General features: G+C 38.0%; 1 protein-coding gene across 5 annotated transcripts in view; it reads left to right on the forward strand.

Moving 5' to 3' along the window:
* Positions 1-24,563, forward strand: part of TDRD7 (tudor domain containing 7) — a 77,249-nt gene that overhangs the window by 13,595 nt on the left and 39,091 nt on the right. For 4 of the 5 annotated variants that reach the window (XM_047066541.1, XM_047066532.1, XM_047066548.1 and 1 more), the window contains 5 exons: positions 2,575-2,787; positions 5,794-5,935; positions 6,901-7,114; positions 18,045-18,118; positions 20,599-20,816. In XM_047066541.1, coding sequence (XP_046922497.1) covers positions 2,581-2,787; positions 5,794-5,935; positions 6,901-7,114; positions 18,045-18,118; positions 20,599-20,816 — 855 coding nt within the window. In that variant the 5' untranslated portion in view covers positions 2,575-2,580. Of the gene's footprint in view, positions 1-2,574; positions 2,796-5,793; positions 5,936-6,900; positions 7,115-18,044; positions 18,119-20,598; positions 20,817-24,563 lie in introns of those variants that run through there. The other variant, XM_047066563.1, reaches the window with a different exon arrangement.

Below are 24,563 nucleotides of genomic sequence, written 5' to 3' on the forward strand. Positions count from 1 at the left end.
TTGGATGTCATATCTTTTTCTTTTTACTTTGAATCTATGTGTTTGTATTTAAAATAAATTTCTTGTACATAGTATATAGGTAAGTCTTTTATATCCACTCTACTGATCCTAAATTTTTGTTGAGATATTTTCATCATTTACATTTAATGTAACTATTGCTGTGGTTGACTTTAAATCTACCATTTTGCTAGATGTTATCTCTTTTCTGCCCCCCCACCCTTTTTTGCCCAATTTTTTTTTTACTCCTAATTGCTTTTTTTTTTAATTCCAGTGTAGTTAACATGCAGTGTTAGTTTCAGTTGTACACCTAATTGCTTTTTGATTGAACTTTTTATCCCGTTTTGTATTTACTAATGGCTTATTAATTATATCTCTTTAAAGCATTTGTGGTGGTTGCCATAAGGTTTATGATACATGTCTTTATCACATTCCCCTTTCAAATAATATTATACTACACATTGTGTATATATACATAGTATTAATTCAATCTTGGTGCTGGTGGTGACAGTTCTAAAAGAGTTGATGTTTAATGGAGGGCAGTACATAATGAGTACTTAGGATATTTGCCATTTAACCTCACTGTCATTTGAGTATCATATTTATTATTAAGAACACTCACAAATGAGCTGATATCTTCCCTCCTTTTTAAAATGGACAGATGAGGAAATTGCTAGAGTTGTATGCTATTCCTCCTTTTTGTTTTTTTTTTTTAATTTATCTATTTATTTTGAGAGAGAGAGAGAGCGAGAGCAAGTGAGCATGTGCATAGGGGAGGGGCAGAGAAAGAGGGAGAAAGAGAGTCCCAAGCAGGCTCCTCACTGTCGGCACAGAGACCAATGTGAGGCTCGATCTGACAGACCATGAGATCGTGACCTGAGCCATAATCAAGAGTCAGACACTTAACTGACTGAGCCACCCAGGTGCCCTTCTCCTTTTTGTTTTCTAAACCAGAGAAAGAATGAGACTGTCTAGAATTCTGTGCTGTCCAATTTAGTGTCCACTAGCCACATTTAATTCCAATTAAGTTTAAAATTCAGGTCCTCAGTCATGCTGGCCACATTTCAAGTGCTCAGTCACCACGTATATTGAACAGTGTAGGTGTAAAACACTTCCATCAGCACAAAATTCTGTTGGATAGCACTGTTGAAGGAGGAATTAACAAGTTGTCCATAGCTTACCTTTCTAAGTCTGCTTTTCCTGGTTTCTTGAATGCCATTCTCTGAATGTATCACCATTCTATTTACTCTCAGTCCAGAGGAAATATGAGTGGTTAATCCTAAAAAATGCCAATTACTGACTATTGAAGACCCTTAGCCAGGGCCCCCACAGGTTTCCAAGGTACCAAAATTCATTTTTCTCTCACTTGACTGCTGGGTATGACGCTTTTGAATATACTATTCTTCTTGGTTCTTTCCTCTTTTTGTTTATATGACACCAGTTCTGCCTTTTCTACTTCCATCTCTGGTCACTCTTTCACAGGTTCTTCTTTGTCTTGCCTATCCCTTAATGACAGCCTTCCACAGAGGTCCATCCTTAACTTTATTTTTGACTCCCTGGGCACCAAATACCATATATATGCTAAAGGTCAACAAATCCCCAGTTCAGACCTCTAACCTGAGTTCCTCATGAATATATCTGTGTGGCTGCCCTGTATGCATCCCAGCCTCCATATGTCCCAGATGAATTCACTCTTTTCTTCTCTTGCAAACTTGCCTCTACCCCATCTCAATGTGGGTCATTACTGTCTGCTGTGTTTCTGAGCCAGAAACTTGGAAACTCCCTCATAATCCAAACCAGTTAATCAATTTCTGTTGATTCTACCTCCTAACTACTTCTCAAATTGATTTTTTGTTTATTCCCAACTTCCTGTTTTTAAGTCCTCCATATTTCCAAGTGTTCTTACAAACTCATTAGTCTTTCTCCTTCCCATTTGTCTTCTCCACTACTGAATAGTTATCTTTCTAAAATGCAAAGCTGATCACTTTATTCCCCTATTTAAAATTCTTCTAAGGCCCCACATTATGTTTGGCAAAAATGCACACATGTAAACATAACATAAGGGTCTCTTCTGAGTCTGCCTCTTCCCACCTCTTCCCACCTCTTTTATCCTCGTCTTTCAGTCCTCAACTTACAATCTTAGAGTCTTCATTCAATCATGTCCAGCCACTTAACTGCCTGGAACTCCTCAGAATCAACCATCTATTTCTCTCTGACTTCTGTGCCCTTTGAACTTTCTATTCCTTTTACTTGAGGCTGATACCTCTCCCCATCCTCACCCCACCACACACCCTTTTCCTCCTTGCCTGGCTGATTCCTTCCTGTCCTTCAGGATTCCATTCAGACCTCCCCTCTGGGAATGTTTCCCTGATATCTTCCCTCCCCAGATTAGTCTTTGTGCATCTTGGACTTGCCCTGTGTTCTCATAGTATTCTGTGCTTTTCTCCATAGTAATCTCCCTATATTGTAACAGCATTGAAAGTATTCAGTAACAATTGATGGGATAACCTAACAACTTCAAATGAGTTCACAGACTAATAAATCATATTATAGAAACCTTCTACTGTGTTCTTACAGGTGAAGATGCTGGAAGCAGATCTGGTTTCAAAAATGCTACGAGCTGTTCTGCAGTCTCATAAGAACGGAATAGTATTACCCCGCCTCCAAGGAGAGTACAGATCCTTGACTGGAGACTGGATTCCCTTTAAGCAGTTAGGTTACCCAACACTAGAAGCCTATCTGAGAAGTGTGCCAGCAGTTGTGAGGATAGAGACTAGTAGATCTGGAGAGGTAAGAAGGTAATTGTGCATGTCAAGAGTCAAACCAATTCTTTTTTTTTTCTAATGTTTATTTATTTTTGAGACAGAGACAGACCATGAGTGGGGGTGGGGCAGAGGGAAAGGGAGACATAGAATCTGAAGTAGGCTCCAGGTTCTGAGCTGTCAGCACAGAGCCCGACGTGGGGCTCGAACTCGTCAACTGCGAGATCATGACCTGAGCCGAAGTAGGACGCTCAACCGACTGAGCCACTCAAGCGCCCCAAGAGTCAGACCAATTCTTAATTGCCTGCCTGGCACTTCTAATCTCCTAACTAGGACAGAAGTCAAAGTGAAAAGTACTAGCTAAGTGGTTTGAGATTGTTAGTGATAGAAAGCATCCAAGACACAGCCTAAATTCTGATGTCTTTTGTTTTATCCCTCAGATTATTTTTGATGTAAAACTTAGACTCTAGTCACTATAGATGAAAAAATTTAAAGTTTACCCAGTCATTAGCATTGAAGCAAAATAAGTGTACTGGAGACCTAAATGCCAGGTGTCAGCACCCATGCATTATACACCTGCTACAACTGTTTTTGCTCAGGTCACTAATGACCTCCTGATTATCAGAGCTAATAGATACTCTTAAATTCTCATTGTTTGACCTCATTCCTATCTGTTCCTACTATCTGGACCCTAGTTGAGTCTCTAGTGGATCATTCAGCACTTTGATTTTTTTTTAATATTTTTTAAGTTTATTATCTATTTATTTATTATGAGAGAGAGAGAGAGTATGAGCAGGGGAGGGGAAGAGAAAGAGGGAGAGAGGGAATCCCAAGCAGACTCCACACTGTCAGTGCAGAGCCTGATGTGGGGCTCAAACTCACGAACTGTGAGAGCATGACCTGAGCTGATATCAAGAGTCAGATGCTTAACTGACTGAGCCACTGAGCGCCCCAACACTTTGATTATTACAGGGCCTTCCCTACCATTCTCCTTGTCCTCCTTAATCCCTTCTTTCTCTAGACTGTTCTACCCTTCACACCAATATGATAAGATTATTTAAATCTTTTAGTTTCTCTGGAAGAATATTTTATATAGAGCATGGCAATTTGGTGGTAGCAATGAAATGTTTTATTGCACATACCCTGTGACCCAGCAGTTTCACCTCCTGGTATCTCCCCAATATATGGTATGAAAGATATGGACAAACCATTGTCCAAAAGACAAAAAGCACCCACCTTACCAAACAGCATATTCTTCTGGGTTCATTTCTACATAGGTAAATAGATATAACAGATCTGGGGTATTTCTTACCCAAACTTGTAATAGTTGTTCTGTTTGGGGGCATGGGGAAGGCAGTGGGTGGAGGAGGGAAAAGGGGAGCAGGATCAGGAGAGTGATCAAAGGGAAGGTTCACCTGTGTGTAATCATTTTTATAAGGATCATGTCAAAATTAAATACTATATTAATAATAAAACTTGCTTCAATATCCCTGATTCTTCTAGACAGATTTAAGCCCCCCTTTCTGTCTACTTGACACTTTGTAATACATCCAATATAGCATTTAACATAATGCTTTCTATTTAGTCTCTTTGTGTCTCTCTTTTTCTTCATAAGTTTCTTGAGGATAAATGATTGTTTTTTAACTCCAGATAGTTCTTAATAAATATGTGTTTGAATATATGAATGATCAAATGTCTCATGAATTAATAATGCCTCATATGGTTACTGTGCTGTAATTTACTCAACCCTGTTCTCCTATTATGGACATTTTGACTGTTTCCAGGTTTTGATAGTTAAAATAACCCCTCTTGCACATATTTTGGTATGTAAAGTTTTTTTTCAGTTATATTCGTGTAATATATTTTCAGGAATAGAAATACCGGGCCAAAGAATAGGAGCATGTCTTGGCTTTTGTAAAGCCTCATTGCTTTCCTGTTCTTGATTTCTACTTAGAACCAGAACCTTTAACGCTAGAGGTGACTTTAGAGACCATCTAGTCCCAGTATTCTACACACTGGAGAAAAATCTCCCATATATCACACCAATTTTTTAAAAGATGAAAAGCTGAGCTGCTGTGTTTTAAGCAGGTGCTTCAGGGTCTAGTGCCTCTGCTTGCCCTGCCTTGCCCTCACCGCACTGCCACTGTGAGGCTCCAGAGTTACCTTCATGGAATCTGGTGGCACCAATGAACAGTTTGAAAACCCTAGATATAAGCCCACTCCTGTTTCATAGCTGAGAGAGTGTACTACAATGTGGGAGCTAAGCTGCTTTGTCCCAAGTCATCCAGCTAATCTGTTTCAGTGGCAAGATTAGGATTGGGTTGTCTTTGAGAGGTAATAAAAATAGCGATTATGAGTACCTACTTTGGATTCAGAGAGATAACCTAGCTGTGTCACTCGGGAAGGTTGCTTAACTTCTCTGAGCCTCTGTTCTCCCATGTATAAAATCAAAATAAAATATATCTCACAGATTATATGAGATAATATGTGCAGATCACAGGTTTCTTTTGGTTCATTGGTTAATCCCATAGTACCTAGCACATTATAGATGTTTAGTGAATACTTGTTTAAGGAATAAATGAAATTTTCAATTTGAGGAGAGATCATTCAATGTGCTAGACTATTCTTTAAATTTTTTTTTTTAACGTTTATTTTTGAGACAGAGACAGAGCATGAGCAGGGGAGGGTCAGAGAGAGAGGGAGACACAGAATCTGAAACGGGCTCCAGGCTCTGAGCTGTCAGCGCAGAGCCTGACGTGGGGCTCGAACTCACGGACCGTGAGATCATGACCTGAGCTGAAGTCGGCCGCTTAACCGACTGAGCCACCCAGGCGCCCCAGCTAGACTATTCTTGATGTCTCTTATAGAATGTAATTTTGCTCTAACAGTATCAAAAAGAGAGAGGGATGTGAATATTTGCATACAGCTTGAGTTGGAACATGTAAACTCACTAAGATCCACTTTTAAAAATCGGCCTCTAGGCAGCAGTGAATCTGAGAAATGTTTCTCCTCTCACCTTGCCTCTCGTGAATAGATTACCTGCTATGCCATGGCCTGCACAGAAACTGCAAGAATTGCTCAGCTTGTGGCTCGTCAGAGGAGTTCTAAAAGGAAAACTGGGCGGCAAGTTAATTGTCAGATGAGAGTGAAGAAAACTATGCCATTTTTTCTAGAAGGTAAGGTCTTTTCACATGCTAAAATTTTTAAACCTATCTATGAATACATTGTCGTATGGAATTATGGAAATATTGCTTGTATTCATGATAAACACCTATATTTGTTAGCATTCATAGGTCAAGAGGGAAATCTTAAAGCTAGTACTGTATTTCCATTTGAAATGAAGTGAAGATGATGAGCATGACTCACTAAGTTATTACACAATGTGAGATAATTCAGTTTTAATTAAGCTTATTATGGCAAAGTGTTGTTTTATTCTTTTAGGTTTTTGAGGGGGGGGAAGCCTCATCCAGAATGTTGGATGAACCAAGAACCTATGATTTAATGTCTTATTTAGCAAGTCATGTCTTTTATATTAAGATCCTCTATTTTTGGAAAAACATGAATTATATTGTACACAAAGGTGTTATAGGCAACTTAGCCAGTGTTTACTGAACAATTATCTCAGAGAGCTTTTAATCAGTTCTAAAACTAAATTCTCAAGATATAGTTCAATGATAATATGAAGGAGTAGACCCCCAAATGCCACCGTGAGCATTTTAGACAAGGGAACAGTCATGGGAGAATGGCCATGTAGGGCTTCATGGCAAAGGGGGATTGAACCCAGATCTTGAATGAGGGGAAGAATTTCAATTGATGGAGAAGAAATGGGAGGCCTGAGATATGGCTGAGTGTGCTACATTTGTAGCAACATGGGGTGGCTGCCACTGAAGTGTTGGTTGGTGAGTAGAGGGAAGGTAACTGGCTAATTTAGCAGATGAAGCCACGTTTTGAAGAAATCTCATCGCTGAATACCAATGTCTACTTCCCCTACTGACAAACCCTGTAGTGGCAACTTCCTCGTGTTCTTACAAACTATTCTGAGAATAGAGACTCCCAGAAAACATCTGGACAGGGGAGTGGCATAGTGACACGAAGCTTTTGGGAAGCTAATTGATTCCATTATGTATGCCTAACTTCACAGGAAAACCAAAAGCAACCCTCAGACAACCAGGATTTTCTTCAGATTTTTCTATCAGCAAAAAACCTAATCCAACACTGCTAAGAGACAGAGGAAACTCTCTTGGAGTTAAGTCTGATGCTGAAATGCCGCCTTACACGTTACACACAACTGCTGGAAGTGAAGTATTCAAAGACGTTCCAATGCAGAGACATGTGACCATGTCTACCAGCAACAGGTATTTGGGCTTTGTCTGGCTAAAAGGAGAAGTTTGGTGAATCTATGATAATAAATGTTAAAAGCATTCCAGATAAGAAGGAAATACTTTCTGTTTTACCTAATGTAAGTTCACATGTAGCAGAGAAATGCATCATTACTAGTAAATCCACTCTTCCCGGCTACCTGAATGTCATTGTCTGAGTATCTTCATTTTATATTTTCTCTACATTGTTGGTAATTTCTCCTTGTAAAATTCATTTTGAAAGCTCTCACAGGAAAAGAAAAGGCTCTTGAAGGCTATTCTAAGATGCTATTTCAGGATAACTTACAACTTTTTCTGAAAACCTTTCTTATAATTAGTTTTATAACTTCTAGGTAACATTCTTGATTTGCACATTCCACTGTGCTCCAATAATCATATCTATAATTATATAGATTATATATATATATATTATATTATATGATTATATCTATAATCATACATCCATGCATCAGCATATCCGACTGGCAATATTAACACAACCTTCAAGTCCTAGTTTGAGTGCTGCCATTTATTAGCCAGGTGAACAAGTGAAATGATTTCATCTTTTAGGGCTGTGGTTTGTTGTTGTGGTTTGTTGAATGAAAATGTTAAACTAGGTGACCTCAAAGTTCCTTTTCGGCTTTAAATCTTATACTTTTTGTAAGGTAATTCAGGTCAGCAAACTATGACCCACGGGCTAAATCTGGCCCATTGCCTGTTTTGTGTAAATAAAGTTTTATTGAAACAAAGCCACATCCCTTTGTTTATATCATTGTCTGTGATTTCCTTTGCGCAACTGCAGTTAAGTAGTTGTGCAGAGACATTATGGCCTGCCAAACCTAAAATATGCACTAGTGGACACTTTTACAGGAAACATTTACCAACTCCTGATATAGATGAATGAGTATCCCATTCTTTCATTCTTTTTGTGCCTTTATAAAACAAATGTTGTTGTATTATTTTTTTTAAGTTTATTTATTTTGAGAGAGAGAGAGAGAGAGGGAGAGAGAGAAAACATGAGCAAGGGAAGGGGTGGGGGTGGGGGCAGAGAGAATCCCAAGCAGGCCCTGCACTGTCAGCACAGAACCCGATGTGGGGCTTGGATTCACAAAACCGTGAGATCATGACCTGAGCCGAAATCAAAAGTCAGACACTTAACTGACTGAGCCACCCAGGCGCCCCATGTTATATCCCTTTAAATCGGTGTTCAAATATTCCATTTTGTGTAAAACCTACACCTCCCCCACCCCAGCACTCCCCCTACTATACTAGAATATTTAGAATTATTTTTTTTAACTTAGTTAAAATTTTTTATAATGGTATATATTTAGTGCTATTTATGGTTAGTTGTTATAATTTTGATAAGGTCTAGAAAATACATAGTTAGAACTTGGATCTTGACCCAAAGCACTAGTTAGGGCCAGCATGTGACTGAGGTACCACTGTCTCCTCTGCTTCCATGCCTCCATTTCAAGTTCCCATTTTGAATTGAATCTATAAAATGACAACAAAACCAAGACATACTGGATTGTGGGCCCAGGAGAACATTCTCTACCCCATGGTCTGGTGTCTCCTACCCATCTCTTACTGGCAATGGGCAACCCAGGTAAGTGCGTTCCATTCCTCCAGGGTAGGACCAGCAGTGGTTGAGAGGGGGCTGTGCTAGCACCAAGATGCCCAAAGAGCAGGCCCAAGATCGTGCTTTCTGACCTACAGCCTAGTGTGTTCTCACCCTCTTTCACCTGGCAGCATTAGGTCCAGGGAAGTGCATTCTGTTCCTGTGGGCAGCACCTGATCAAGAAGGAGCCCCAACAGCAACAAGTAAATTTAAGTTAGCCCATAAGGGCTCTGAAAAATCAGTTATCATTGGAACTACAGCTACAAATGTGGGCCAGGAGCTGTGTGCTAAACCTAAGCAGGTGATTGCCTGCTAAAATAGGGCTTTTAAATTGGATTAATAGTTTCCTAACGTATGTCCAAATGTCCAGGATACAATAAAAAGTCACTTGTTATACTAAGAACCAGGATAATGACAACTTGAATGAGAAAAGACAGTTGACAAATGCCAAGAGCAAGATCAGTCAGATGTTGGAATTATCTGGCAAGAATTTTCCAGCAGCTCTCCTAAAATGTTTCAATGAGCAAATGAAAAGAATTTGGGGGGGCAAAATGGAAAAAAAAGAAAATTCACCAAAGAAGGAGAACATATAAAAAAGAATGAAATGGAAACTGTAGTATTAAAAAAATGGAACACCAAACTAAAAAACTCACTGGGTAAGCTCACAACAGAATGAATACGACAGAGGGAAGAATCCATGAACTCAAAGATAGAGCAATAGAAATTACACAATCTGACCAACAGAGTAAATAGACTTCCTTCAAAAACAAAACAAACAAAAGAACACCTACCAAAGCCTGAGGGGCCTTTGGAAATAAAACACCTAGCAGAGCCTTAGGAATATGTGGGGGAAAATAAGAAAAGATCTAACATTTGTATTATCAGTGTCTTGGGAGGAGAGAAAGAGTGGGGCTGAAAGAGTATTTGAACACAAAATGGCTGAAAACTTCTCAAATGTGGCTAAGGATATAAACCTACAGATTCAAGAGTTCAGAGAATCCTAAAAAAGATCCAAGAAACCCACATGAAGACACATCATATTAAACTTCCAAAAGCTAAAGACAAAAAATCTTAAAAACAGCAAGAAATGACACATCACTTATAGGGGATTACCAGTTTTAATGACAGTGGATTTCTCATCTATGACCATGGAGGAACCCTGAAGGAAGGAAACAGCACATTTTTCTTGTGCTGAAAGAAAAAACTGTCAGCCATAAATTCTATATCCAGGAAAAATATACAACAGGAATGAAAGGGAAATAAAGACATTCTCAGATGAAAGAAAACTAAGAGAACTTGTCACTAGTTGACCTACTCTTAAAGAGTGGCTAAAGGAAGTTCTCTCAAGAGAAAATAAATAATATAAGATGGGCTTGGAATTTCAGAAAGGAAAGAGCAGAACTGGTAAAAATAGGTGTAAATGTAAGATTATCCTTCTTATGAGTTTCTTAAATCATACTAGGTTGAAACAAAAATTATAACACTATCTGATAAGTGCTCAACATATATAGAGAAAGAACTTAATTAAATTTGCAAAATTGGGGGGAGGAGAGGAGACCTAAATGGAAGTAAGGTTTGTACACTTAAAGTAGTAAAACGTTGATACCAATGGAATGTGATGTTGTATATATATATTGGAATGCTTAAACCAACTAGTAGGAAAGCTATACAAAGTGATATACAGAGTGATCAAACAGGGGAGGGGCAGAGAGAGAGGGAGACACAGAATCTGAAGCAGGTTCCAGGCTCTGAGCTGTCAGCACAGAGCCTGATGCAGGGCTTGAACCCACGAACTGTGAGATTATGACCTGAGCCAAAGTCAGACGCTTAACCAACTGAGCCACCCAGGCGCCCCTATACCACTTTTTCTTTATTCCTCAGTTGATGGACATTTGGGCTCTTTCCATAGTTTGGCTATTGTTGATAATGCTGCTGTAAACATCAGGGTGCATGTACCACTTCGAATCTGTATTTTTGTGTCCTTTGGGTAAATACCTAGTAGTGCGATTGCTGGGTTGTAGGGTAGTTCTATTTTTAACTTTTTGAGGAACCTCCATACTGTTTTCCAGAGTAACTGTGCCAGTTTGCATTCCCACTAACAGCATTCTCATCGACATCTGTTGTTTCCTGTGTTGTTAATTTTCGCCATTCTGATGGGTATGAGGCAGTATCTCATTGTGATTTTGATGTGCATTTCCCTGATGATGAGTGATGTTGAGCATCTTTTCATGTGTCTGTTAGCCATCTGGATGTCTTCTTTGGAAAAATGTCTATTCATGTCTTCTGCCAATTCTTAACTGGATTATTTGGTTTTTTTGGGTGTTGGGTTTGATTAATTACTTTCAATGTAAGTTTAATTACTTTAAATGTAAAAATGCATGAAAAGATGTTCAACTTCATTAGCCATCATGGGAACACATATTAAAACGCATATTAAAATGAGATATCATCTTGACACACCTATCAGAATGACTAAAGTAAAAAATAGTGATAATACTGAATGCTGGCAAGGATGCAGAGAAACTGGATCAATTGTACATTGCTGTTGAAAATGTAAAATTAATAGCTACTCTAGAAAACGGTTTGGGAAATTTCATTAAAAAACAAAAGCAACTAAACATGCAGCTATCACATGACCCAGCAGTTGCACTCCTGGGCATTTATCCCAGAGAAATGAAAACTTATATTCATATAAAAACCTGTACACAAATGTTCATAGTAACTTTATTCATAATAGTCCCAAACTGAAAACAACACCAGTGTCCTTTAGTAGGTGAATGGTTCAACAGACTGTAGTACATTCAGACCACAGAATACTTAGCAATAAAAAGGAACAAACTATTAATAACACAGCAACTTTGGTGGATTTCAAGGGAATTCTGCTCTGTGAAAGAAGCCAGTATCAAAAATGTTACATGCTGTGTTGATTCTATTTACATAACATTCTTGAAATGACAAAATTGTAGAGATGGAGAACAGATAAGTGTTTGCCAAATGTTAGGGTTTTAGGAAGTCGGAAGGGTGGAGCTATAAAGGTATAGCAAAAAGGGGCCTTGTGATGGGACAGTTGTGATTATAATGATTATAGTCTGATGATTATAACCAATAAATTATTGATTACAGTGGTGGTTACAAGGATCTATATATGTGGTAAAATTTCACAGAACCACATGCACACAGACACACACACATGCACATGCACATACATGTAAAACTGGTGAAGTTTGAATAAGTTCTGGATTATACCAATGTCAGTTGCCTGGTTTTGCTGATGTACTGTGCAAAGATGTTACCATTGGGGGAAACTGGGTGAAGGGTGCATGTGACCTCTATGTATATTTTTTGCAACTCCCCATGAACTTAAAAGTATTTCAGAATACAGTTGATCCTGAACACCATCAACATGGAGTTAGGTGTGCTAACCCCACACACAGTCAGAAATACACATACAACTTTTGAGCCGCCCCCCCCCCCCAGTTTGACTGCTAATAGTCTACTGTTGACCAAAAGCTTTACTGATAATATAAATAGTAGGCTAACACATATTTTGTGTATTATATGTATTACACATTGTATTCTTACAATAAAATGAGCAAAAAGAAAATATTTTTAAGGAAATCATAAGAGAAAATACATTTACAGTACTGTACTGTGTTTGTCAAAAAAATATGCATCTGGTGGACCTGTGTAGTTCAAACTCATGTTGTTTAAGAATCAAGTGGAGGGGCACCTGGGTGGCTCAGTCGGGTAAGCATCCAGCTCTTGGTTTTGGCTCAGGTCATGATCTCACGGTTCATGAATTTGAGCCCCACATCGGGCTCTGCGTTGGCAGTGTGTAGCTTGCTTGGGATTCCCTCTCTGTCCCTCTCTTTCTGCCCCTCCCCTGCTCGCTCTCTCTCTCAAAAATAAATAAATAAAAACTTTAAAAATTTTTTAAAAAGTGTAAAAAGTTAAAAAAGGGATAGCAAAAGCCTTATTTATATGGTTTTAGTTTTGAGAATTAATATATCCTTTTATCTTTTGCCTTTCACTGTAAAAATTTCAAATTTCATATGGTAGAATATCTTGTACAATAATTTCTAAAACTATACACCTAGCTGTCTTCAGCTGTCTTGCTTTACATAGGTTATGTTACAGACTACTTTAACTATAAACTGTTAAAGATGTCATAAAACATCTTCATCAAACCTTTTTTTTAAGAGCATAATACAAATTGAAAGAATCCTTTTAAGAGGAATCTAAATACCACCTGGTGGCAGCTATTAGGTGCATCCCTTTTAATTATAAAATCAAAAAAATTACTCTTACCAAAAATAGAACAAGAGCAAAAGCTGTTTTATCTACTTATAAAATACATGAGCAGTAATAGTAAGTAGTAAAAACTATTATTAACTTACAATTTGGAGGGTCACCAAATCTTTTGGGAAGCTGATAAAAGGTATAAATGATTTTCCCAGAAAAATATATGTGTACACATATACATACATCTTTGTATATTCAAGGGATTCATGGACCTCAGAAGCCCCTTCTCAGGATCTTTGGTCAAGAATTCATGCCTGCCAGTTAACAAACTGAAAGGGTTCTAGAAAAATAACATAGCTGATATTTTCTGATATTGTAGGCATCAATCTAAGTTTATCATGTGTCCAGTAAAATACAAAGAGGGGTCAGGAGTAAGGATATATGATTGATTTGTGATTTCTCTGGTTTATATGAGGGAAGGAAATGTGTATATCTAAAATAATATAATATATAACCATGGTATTTTTATTAAAGTGATAAGATTACTAAATGAGGTATTTAATGTATTTATCCATAAAACACAGATAAATATGGTACTGAAGTTCAAGATTCCCATTAGGCCTAGAAAGAGAGAAGAAATTACTGTGTGTATATTGTAGTGAGTAAGATCATGGACTTTGGATAGGAACAAATGGCTGTTTGGCACTAACCAACAGGCACTATGATTGAAAAAGCATCTTTCAAGTATTAAGCCAAATAAATGTGAATTTGTTGTTGGTTTCTGCTTCTTTGTATATGTTTAAAACTGTTGTATGTTTAGTATGTGCTAAATATTTGTAGGAAGTATTTTCTAAAATACATTTATTGCTTGGCTCTGATTGTAAAAATACTATGTGTATGGCATAGAAAATTTGCAAAGTGTAAAGAAGTAAAAGGAATTTTTAAAATTGCCTCTAATCCGGAGCACCTGGGTGGCTCAGTTGGTTAAGCATTGGACTCTTGATCTCGGTTCGGGTCATGATCTCACAGTTTGTGGGATTGAGCTTGGAATTCTCTCTCTCCCTCTCTCTGTGCCCCTCCCTTGCTCATGTTCTCTCTCTCTCTCAAAATAAATAAATAAACTTAAAAAAATTGCCTCTAATCCAAACATAAATGTAAACATTTAAAAGTTGTGGATATATAAAATGTTTAAACATAAATGTAAACATTTAAAAGTTGTGGATATATAAATTTTTAAAAATACAAATGGGCTCTTGCTATATCTTACTATTTTATAACCTGTTTTAAAAGGTAATATATTGGGGTGCCTGGGTGGCTCCGTCGGTTAAGCGTCCGACTTTGTCTCAGGTCATGATCTCACAGTCTGTGAGTTCGAGCCCCGCATCGGGCTCTGTGCTGACAGCTCGGAGCCTGGAGCCTGCTTCTGATTCTGTGTCTCCCTCTGTCCCTCCCCGACTCACACTCTCTCTCCCTCTCTCAAAAATAAATAAACATTAAAAAAGTTTTTTTTTTAAAGTAATAATATATTGTTAACCCACATGATTAAGTATACTAGTACATTATCATTTTTAATGTCAGGGAGATCCATTGTCCAGCCTCCTATTGCTGAATATAAATTATTTCCACTATTGTAAGCAATTCTACAATGAAACATATTTGTAGAACAGTCCTTGCATATATTCACGACTAGTTCCTTAGAATAAATTGGTAGGAAAAGGGTAAGAGGGTATACATTCTAAAGCTATTATTAATTTGTGCTCTACACAGATTATACCAATTATATTCTAGAAGCATATGGAAGTGATTATTTACTTGTACCCCTGCCAGTACTGGGCACCACTTTTTCAGTTGATGCCAAAAGGTGAAAAAATATACCTATATTTTAATTTCTATTTCTTTGACTTTCATTCTTAAGGGGGTTATAATTTTGTCATATGTTTACTTGACCATTTATAGATCTTTTGAGAATTACGTGTCTTTACCCTTTGTACAAACTTTGTTGGTTTTTTCTTTTTTCTTTCTCATTTGTAAAAATAATTTATAAATTAAGGATGTTGACCCTTTGTAATATGTTGGCAATATTTCCTCAGTTTAGTTAATTTTTGTATTTCCACTATACAAAAACTTTAAAATTTTATATTTTTTTATCTAACTAAATCTACCAATCTGTTCCTTTGTGGCTTCTGTCTTTAGGTATTATGCTTAGAAAAGCATTTTTACCCCAATACTATATAATAGGTCTTCTGTTTTCTTTTAGAATTTTTATGGTTTCATTAAATCTTTAATCCAGAGGGGCGCCTGGGTGGCGCAGTCGGTTAAGCGTCCGACTTCAGCCAGGTCACGATCTCGCGGTCCGTGAGTTCGAGCCCCGCGTCGGGCTCTGGGCTGATGGCTCGGAGCCTGGAGCCTGTTTCTGATTCTGTGTCTCCCTCTCTCTCTGCCCCTCCCCCGTTCATGCTCTGTCTCTCTCTGTCCCAAAGATAAATAAACGTTGAAAAAAAAAAATTTAAAAAAAAAAAAAATCTTTAATCCAGAATTTATGTGGTTGTATATCATGAGAGTTAGCAGTCTTGTTAGCCAGATGTCCTAATACCAGTTATTACATAATTTTTTTCTTTCCATGCTGGTTTAAAATGCTGTCTTTACCCATTGTAAATTGTTATAAATATATGACTTGGTTTCTGGCCTTTTCATTGGGAATCATTAATTACCTGTCTAATTCTTTTGCTGTGCCAAACTATTCAGATTATTATAACTTTATAAGGTGTTAATAACCTTTACTCTCTACTTCCTCCTCTTTCTACTGCTGATTTGGTTTCTTGCTTCTAACATGTGCTTTTATTACACTTATTGCCACTATCATAGCACTTAGTAGGTTTTGTTCTTATAGATTTTGTCAGTGCATTATTACCTATTTTTGTGTAAGAGGTTATACAAATCTAGCAGCTCACAACACCTAATTATTATTTCCTAATTCCTGTGGGTCATGTATCTGGTACTGCTTAGCTAGGTCCTCTGCTTCAGTCTCTTATGAGGCTGCTGTGGGTATTGGCCATGGATGGGGTGAACTGAGCAAGAATCTGCCTCTGGGCTGACACACATGCTTGTTGGCCAAATCACTTTCATTTTTTTCCTCAGTGCTTGATTTCCTGGCTGTTGGCCAAAGACCACCTTCAATTTCTCACCACATAGGCCTTCCCAATGTGGCCATTGGCTTCATCAAAGCCAGCAAGGGAGAGATTATGCTGGGGGGGAGGGGGGATTTGTAATCTCATCATTTGTAATCCTCTCAACCTTGAAATATTCTGTTGGTTAGAAGCAAGTTACTCAAGGGAATGAGGTTATATAAGGCTGTGGCTTGGCCACCAGGAGGCAAGAATCACTGGGGGCCATGTCATAGCAGCTTACTACAGTCGGTTTTCTCAACTGTACGTATAGTCCATGAGATAGGGGTGTGTTTCTCTTGTTTAATTGTAGATAATTCCTGTCTGCCCATGCTCAGCTCATAGTAGGTCCTGAAATAAGTGTTTGTAGGGTAAGAATGTGTCTCTAATAAATGGCATATGTTTAGATTTGATAGGGTGTTTTTTGGACCAGTCTAAGTATTTGTCTTTTAAAATACTTAATAATTTGTCTTTTAAAATACAAAATAATAAAATTTTTATACTTACTTTTATAAGACTGGTTGGACCACTTTCATCTTATTTTTGTTTTTCACGTGTCCCTGCAGTTTCCCTTGAAATCTTTCTTTTGCTATGTCAACTGTTTTCTGTCCCATCCATCAGACCTACCTATGCCTGAGCCATATCAGTCCCTGCCATAATCTCTCTGTGCTCCCTCTTTGCTCATAAGCCTCTGCCTGCTAATAGAGCCCTCACAGCTGACTCCAAGCAGAGGAGGGTTCCAGTTTACAACTTTAGGGCTCTGGTGCAAGGGAAAAGAGGGCTGTCTCCCTGCCAGTTCTCTAAAAATAGAAGTTGGATATGTTTTTGGCATCTTCCATTATTACCTAGATATATTAATATGTAAACATGATGTTCTTATAGTTGCATAGCATCATATATTAAATAAGTTGTATTGGTAGCCTACCATTTAATAATTTCTTGTAGAATTAAAGTATTATGAGGAGATGTTCTTTATTCCAAAGAATTCATCTAATTTTTAGAGTATTCCATACTATCTAAAAGTTGGAAAATATGTATATTGTGTCATTGTCACCTGTTCTAGTTCCATACCCACTGCTGGGCAAGATGTACTCATAGGTTGATTCAATCATCCTATTCATTCCTACAACATTCACTGCCCTTTGCAAGTACCAAGCACTGCCCTAGGCTCTGGGAACAGGTTATTAAGACACTTGGAGCCTAGTGAGGGAGACTGACATGAACATACATGAGTGTGTGTGCGTGTGTGCGTGTGTGTGTGTGTCTGTCTGGTTTCATTGTCCTCATATTTGGAAAAATCTTCCTATGTATATCCAATGTAATTCATATAAAAATTATTTTGGTGAGTGTATGAAGTGTGGGGAGACAATGCTTTTTCTTTTCTAACTTGCTACTTGAGCAGTGCCTCTGTGGTTTGGAATGCCACCTTTCTCACGTGCTAAGATACAGCGTCAATTGAGTGTTTCTAATCTCTGTATCATTTTACTTATCTGTTTAAGTATTATAAATGTTGTAACTTTATAACTCACTTCAGTATCTGGTGGTATAAGTCCTTCATTTTTTGGTTATATTCCAAAATATTCTTTATGATCAACTACTTATTCTTTGCATGGTTTTATTTATTTTGTATTGCCGGTCCCTTAAAGGTGATTAATTGGAAATCTAACTTCCATGTTCTCTTAAAGTCCTAGTTTAAATTTAGCTTTTAACACATTTTCTCTAATATGAAACATGAAAGTTGATACCAGTATCATTTTCATTTTTGCTCATTTTGAAATATTCTAATGACTTCTTTTGCTGTTCAGTGCCACAGAAACTTTAAATGAAAAGCACAGTGCTTAAAACTTGGCATAGACTTTGATGTTTGGATTTTAACTTACTTTTTTTTTTTTTAACACCTTAGGTTTAGCCCAAAGGCGTCCCTCCCACCACCTTTTCAGATGCATCTCTCAAGAACCTGTGCTAAGGAAATAAATGGTATGTTTTCTAAACATTATCTTCATGATACATTTCGGCTTCTAGAGCCTTAGAACCCCAAGAAAAATATCTGGTGGTGGCTGTTCGCATTTGCTCTCACCCTATCCTATTTATTATCTTTCTTCCCCTCTTTCCTCATTTCTTTAAATTATGAATTGAAGTGATCTAAAGAGAAAATAGTGCCTCCAGGGATATCATTATTCTGACATAAGGCCTTCCGCATATTAGACAAGTTCTGTTTCGCTCCATGTGTCACCGAGAGATATTTATGTGCCTTGTCACCCTCTTACTCTTCAGAGGATAAGATGTAAAGCACATAAATATGAGGTTTCAACTCAGAAAATAGTTTCAGATACTCCACCATTTTTAAAAGCTGGGACCCTAAACTATACACAGTGACCACTAAGCACCTTAGTAGGATACAAATGATTCCTTGGGTTAGAAGATCCAAAAGAGCTGTTAAGAAAACAGTAAGAAACATAATAAAGTCAAAGAATCTGAAGATTAAAATTGCACACACTTGTCGAGGTGCCTGGGTGACTCAGTCAGTTGAACATCTGACTTGGGCTCAGGTCATGATCTCATGGTTTGGTTCGTGGGTTCAAGCCCTGCATCGGGCTCACTGCTGTCAGCGCAGAGCCCGTTTCAGATCCTCTGTTTCCTCTTACTGCCCCTCCTCCATTCACACTCTCTCAAAAATGAAAAAAAAAAAAAACATTAAAAAAATTAAAATGCACACACTCGGCATCTGGTCTCCTCCAACCAAAGTATAAATTCCCTGCTCATAGATGCATCTGAGGGAACAGTGTTTCAGGATCAGTATTTACATTGCATGAAATTTAAGTGTGACTTTAAATGATCTGCTGTTTCAAGTGTGATTCTGACTGAGTCAAGATCATTTTTTCCATATTAACACACCTCCAGTATTTCTTATGGAAATTACTTGAATCATATGATTTTTGTTTCTGTCAATAACTTTTTCACATGTATTTTCTTTTTTTAAATTTCTTTTAACGTTTTATTTATTTTTGAGACAGGGAGAGACAGAGCATGAACAGGGGAGGGTCAGAGAGAGGGAGACACAGAATCTGAAACAGGCTCTGGGCTCTGAGCTGTCAGCACAGAGCCCGACGCAGGGCTCGAACTCACGGACCGAGAGATCATGACCTGAGCCAAAGTCGGCCGCTTAACCTGAGTCACCCAGGTGCCCCTACACATGTATTTTCTGAAACATGGCTACTCCCTTAGAGGTTGTAAATCCTTTTAAATTAGAGTAAGCTTTTTTTTTCTGCAGAACGCTGAGGATTTGTTTCAGGAGGATTGCAGTTCACGGGACAGCTGATATGTACATGCTTACACACAGCCTCTCCTACCTGTTATAAAACAGACTCCTTCGTTGATTTAACAGAAACCACACAAGCTTAGGGGACTCCCAGTGACCCCACAAAACAGATGCATTTGCAGACTCCAACTGTGCATTAGTTACTGACACTCTCTCTTTAAGGGGGGGTCTGACCAGTTCTCAGAAGCTCATCTTTTCCTTATTCCTGATCCTTTTATATCATTATTTGGGAAGAACCTAAATAAATTAGTGATGTCCTTATATGGACATTGTGTGCCCTTTTGTTTGCTGAGCCAAACTCAGTCTAGTGCCCTGTGCTGGGTGAGAGCAGAGTTAGCATCCAGCCCTCCTCAAGGAGCTGCTCACCCTTTGGCCTCCTGGCATCCTCAGAGGCTAGAGGCCCCAGACCAGTCTGTGTATCTCTCTACCTGCCAGTTTAAAATAGAACTTCTGTGTATTGCTAAATTGTTTTTCTCATTAATAAAGCAGAAAAACATATTTTAAAACCTGGACATTTTTAAAATTTTCTATAAAATGTTCTTTGATCTTACTATTAAAGCACTATCCTAATGCTCTGTGGAATACGGGTTTAAATAAAGCATTGCATATAAACCAGTATTGTCTAAAGTTTAACCTTTCTTAGTTGCAGTTAGAGAATGATTGGTTAAATACTAAATTTTATTATTCTCTATGAAACAAGATCATCCTGGGGCGCCTGGGTGGCGCAGTCGGTTAAGCGTCCGACTTCAGCCAGGTCACAATCTCGCGGTCCGTGAGTTCCAGCCCCGCGTCGGGCTCTGGGCTGATGGCTCAGAGCCTGGAGCCTGTTTCCGATTCTGTGTCTCCCTCTCTCTCTGCCCCTCCCCCGTTCATGCTCTGTCTCTCTCTGTCCCAAAAATAAATAAAAAACGTTGAAAAAAAAATTAAAAAAAAAAAAAAAGAAACAAGATCATCCTGATGTTTAAATTAGGAAGCACCCTTGTCAGTGTCCTTCTTGGCCTTATCCTGTCCACTTCTAAGTCCCTTGACCCCCATAAGCCTGAAGTGTAACAAAGCCTAATAACACAGATACTAGGTAATGGGGATAATCTAAAATGTTAAGCCTTTTGGTTAATTCTATCATTTTTTTAATTTAAAGATAATTTAAATCAGACTGTTGAAAAACCAAATGTCACGCCTCCTGCCTCTTACACTTATAAAATGGATGAGGTTCAAAACCGCATAAAGGAAATACTAAACAAGCATAACAATGGCATTTGGATATCTAAGCTTCCACATTTTTACAAAGAGTTATATAAAGAAGAACTTAATCAAGGAATTTTACAACAATTTGAACACTGGCCTCATATTTGCACGGTACGTTTCTCCTTACTCCTCCCTTCTGATGCCTTCTCCCTGCCCTTCTTTCAGATTTTTGAGTTATTAATCACATCACCTTTTATACAGGGAGCATGACGCACTTGACATAATATTGCTTCATTAATATTTATCTCTAAGATTAACATATATTGGTTCTTACTTACGGAGATAGGTCAAGGTTGAGGGCTGTGTGTGTTGTGATTGCTGTTTTTACATATTTTGTTTTAAATTATTTTTAAGTGCATTTTATATGTGGTAATATGTATACCATTTTGTATTGAACTGTTACCAATGGATACTGATAACTTTGCCATTTTAATAACTTGAACTCACTGGTAATAAAACTGCATTTGCCTCAAAATTTTACATGCTGGTTCCTGAGCATTTTTTAGAGACATTCAGCTGAACTGATTTTAGTTATTTTGACTACTTATTTATACAGTATCTTATTTTAATTTAAAAATGAACGTAGGGTTATGATTTAAAATTTTTGCAAAATTCTTTGGAGGAAAAAATTGACAAGTTAACTGACATCAATTTCTATACCTGTTTCTACTTGAGTGTCTGTTATAATACAATGATGGATCAGAATGGTTTATTAGAAATCTTAGTTCAGCCAGCGATAGAGACAACTAAATTCCTAAACCAAAGTAACTAACTTTCAGGTTTCTTAATGTTTTCATTTACATACAATGTATTCAATCATGTAACTATTCTAAATGGTAGCATTAGCCGCTACCTGGTGCTTCTGGAATTAAATATACATACAATTTTGTTTTATAGAAGGCTTTCATTTATTTAATTCAATATGTATTTTGGCCCCTGACCTTGTTGGGTAATGCACAGGCCACTCTCTTTTTCTAAGCCCCTGGCCTGAAGACATGTATTTTTGTAACCACTTTTTCCTCCAGGTCGCTGACATGCATTCGAGTTCCAGTCACTTTCCAGGCAAAAGTCATTCTTTCATGCATCCAACCTATTTATTCATACACGATTTACTGTGCACCTGCTGGTACCAGTCACTGACTTAGATGCTAAGAACACCTTAGAGGCATGTCACGTGTCAGAATATTCAGTAGGAAGTGGGAAAACAAGAAGAAATAGCAAACTCTGGCAATAAGCTGTTTTCTTCCTTACGAAGTCAAGAATGTTTACAGACTGTAAGAATGTTACCCTGATTTATGTGGAATGTAGGGTTTATTCTTATAATGGGAATTCCTATTAGTTGCTGTTCAGTTCATTCCATTTTTACTCCTTTCTAAGGAGAGTTTTCTCACTGGTTGCAGGTTCAGCAGCGTTGATGTGCCCACTCAGATTTCCCTCATCTTGAGGGCATTTTTGATATTTCACCGCGCTACTCAGTTTAGAGGTTCAGGGCATGGAGACCCTTCTCAGGGGTGGATAGGGTTCTTTTATTTTTTAAATCCATAGACAGTCATGAACTTATAGCACATCTCAGTGAACTTAGAGCCTTTTTTTTGGTCAGGATACACATATAACTCACTATAAAGCTTTGATTTAAAAAAAAGTTGTCTTTGGAGTAAAGTTTTAAAAATTAACTCCACAGAATCTTCTTAATGTATTGTTATTTCTGGTTACTTTATTTTATACTCCATGATAATTACTTTTGTTTGTGTAGCTTAATTTACAGCTTTTAGGGGAAATTTTCATCTGTGTTATCTACGGGTCTGCAAAGCCCCAAAATCTCTCTTGCTAGGATTATAGGTGAGAGAGTATCTCTTTGATGTTAAAACCTTACTTAAAATGAAGGGTTTCCTACTAAATTTCAGGAGCTGAAACAACTGACTTTTTATTTTTTGGTTGCTCAAATTCATCTTTCTTGCGTGATTATTTTCTGTTCAGGAGGTAAGGGTAGAACCCGAAGCAGAAATAGGATATACCTTCCTTATCTATATGCTGTGTCTCTCAACTTTGAGTAGGACTTCTTAGGTGCAATCACTATAAATTATTAGGGATGAGAATTGCTTAGTGTAAAAGCATTACATCTAAGATACCAAAAACTGCCAGTCTTATTGATGTCTATTAATATTTTTCAAAACTCTTTTTATAACATCTAAATATTCTTTAATAGCCTACTGGTAAACAGTTTTAAACAGTTACACCATGGTTATTTATAGACCGTTTTAAATAGTTATACTACCATGCTTGTTTTTCTTTTCTTCTGACTTCTTGCTTTCCACTTTGGTGAAAAGCACAAACACTGAGAGCATGACCAGAGCTGATACTATTACAGGCAAGGACAGACATCCTCAAATGCAGCACAGAAAAGTTAGGGTAAGGAAGATTCGGTCTTGTATTCGGTATGTATCTCTCTATATGGCTTATCGTGTAACCGAAAAAGAAACCCAAGTGCAGTGTATTTCCATATTGTTTTTTAAAGGACTTTCTCAGGGCACCTGGGTGGCTCAGTCGGTTAAGTGTCTGACTTCGGCTCAGGTCATGATCTTGCAGTTTGTAAGTTCGAGCCCCACTTCAGGCTCTGTGCTGACAGTTCAAAGCCTGGATTCTGCTTCAGATTCTGTGTCTCCCTCTCTCTCTGCTCCTCCCCCCACTCGTGCTCTGTCTCTCTCCATCTCTCAAAAATAAATAAACATTAAAAAAGCTTTAAAAAAAGGACTTTCTCCCCCGATCTTATAAAACATTCTATATAAAAAAGATTAAAAATAAAGCTATGAGGGGCACTTGGGTGGCTCAGTCGGTTAAGCATCTGACTTCGACTCAGGTCATGATCTCATGGTTCATGGGTTCAAGCCCTCTCAGCACAGAACCTGCTTCAGATCATCTGTCTCCTTCTCTCTCTGTCCCTCCCTCAGTTGCACGCATATGCGCTCTCGCGCTCTCTCTCTCTCTCGCTCTCTCTCTCTCTCTCTCTCATAAATAAACATTTCTACAAAAAGTAAAACTATGAAAGTAAAATCACCCATTTATACATATGTACAGTGGATACCGTATATACTTGCAAGACTCAGAGATAACCACTTGCAGGTATTTCCATTTGAATATCAGAATGGGCAACATGAGCTTCTGGGGCCAAATAGCAGCTCTGAAATTTTACTTTCATGGAGGTTTTGATCAGCTGTAAGCAGTATTCCATTTCGCAGGGATATTGGATTACATTTTGATGCAGGCAGAAGGATGCTTTGACTCTTTTGTTCTTCATCTTGGGAATCATCCCGACAACAAAGTGTGGATTAAGTTTTGAAAGCTAAAGAGAATATAAAGTTATACTCACCATGATGAACCAGTTGCATAGTGTTCTAGGCAACTTGTGAGGGAAATGGAAACTGCAGGAGCTGTCCTGGAAAGGCAAAGAGCCCAAGATGGCAGGCCTTAGACCAAGGGTACTGGAGTCCAAGCATTTCCATTCAGTCCTTGGAGGAGGACAACACCTCTTGGGTGTTGTTGGTCTTATTAATAATGTTCTTCTTAACTGCTGTGTTTGGCTAGTATTTATGAAATGCTGCTGTGAACCAGACACTGACCTGGGTGTTGGAATAATAGTAAACAAGACAAACATGATCCTTGCCCTTATGGAACTTCCTGTCTAACAGAGAAAATAAACATGGAACAAATAATGATAAACCTGCGATTGTGTTGAAGGAGAAGGGCAGGGTGCTGAGGAAATGTGTAAACAGGAGGGCCCAACTTAGCATGATGAGTCAAGAACTTCCCAGAGGAGGTGGCTGCTACACTAAAACCTGACAGGTGAACTGAAGTAAGTTA

The sequence above is a fragment of the Lynx rufus genome, unplaced genomic scaffold, assembly GCF_022079265.1.
Source record: "Lynx rufus isolate CCGP_SWC_20201006 ecotype Redwood Valley unplaced genomic scaffold, mLynRuf1.p SCAF_10, whole genome shotgun sequence".
NCBI lineage: Eukaryota > Metazoa > Chordata > Mammalia > Carnivora > Felidae > Lynx > Lynx rufus.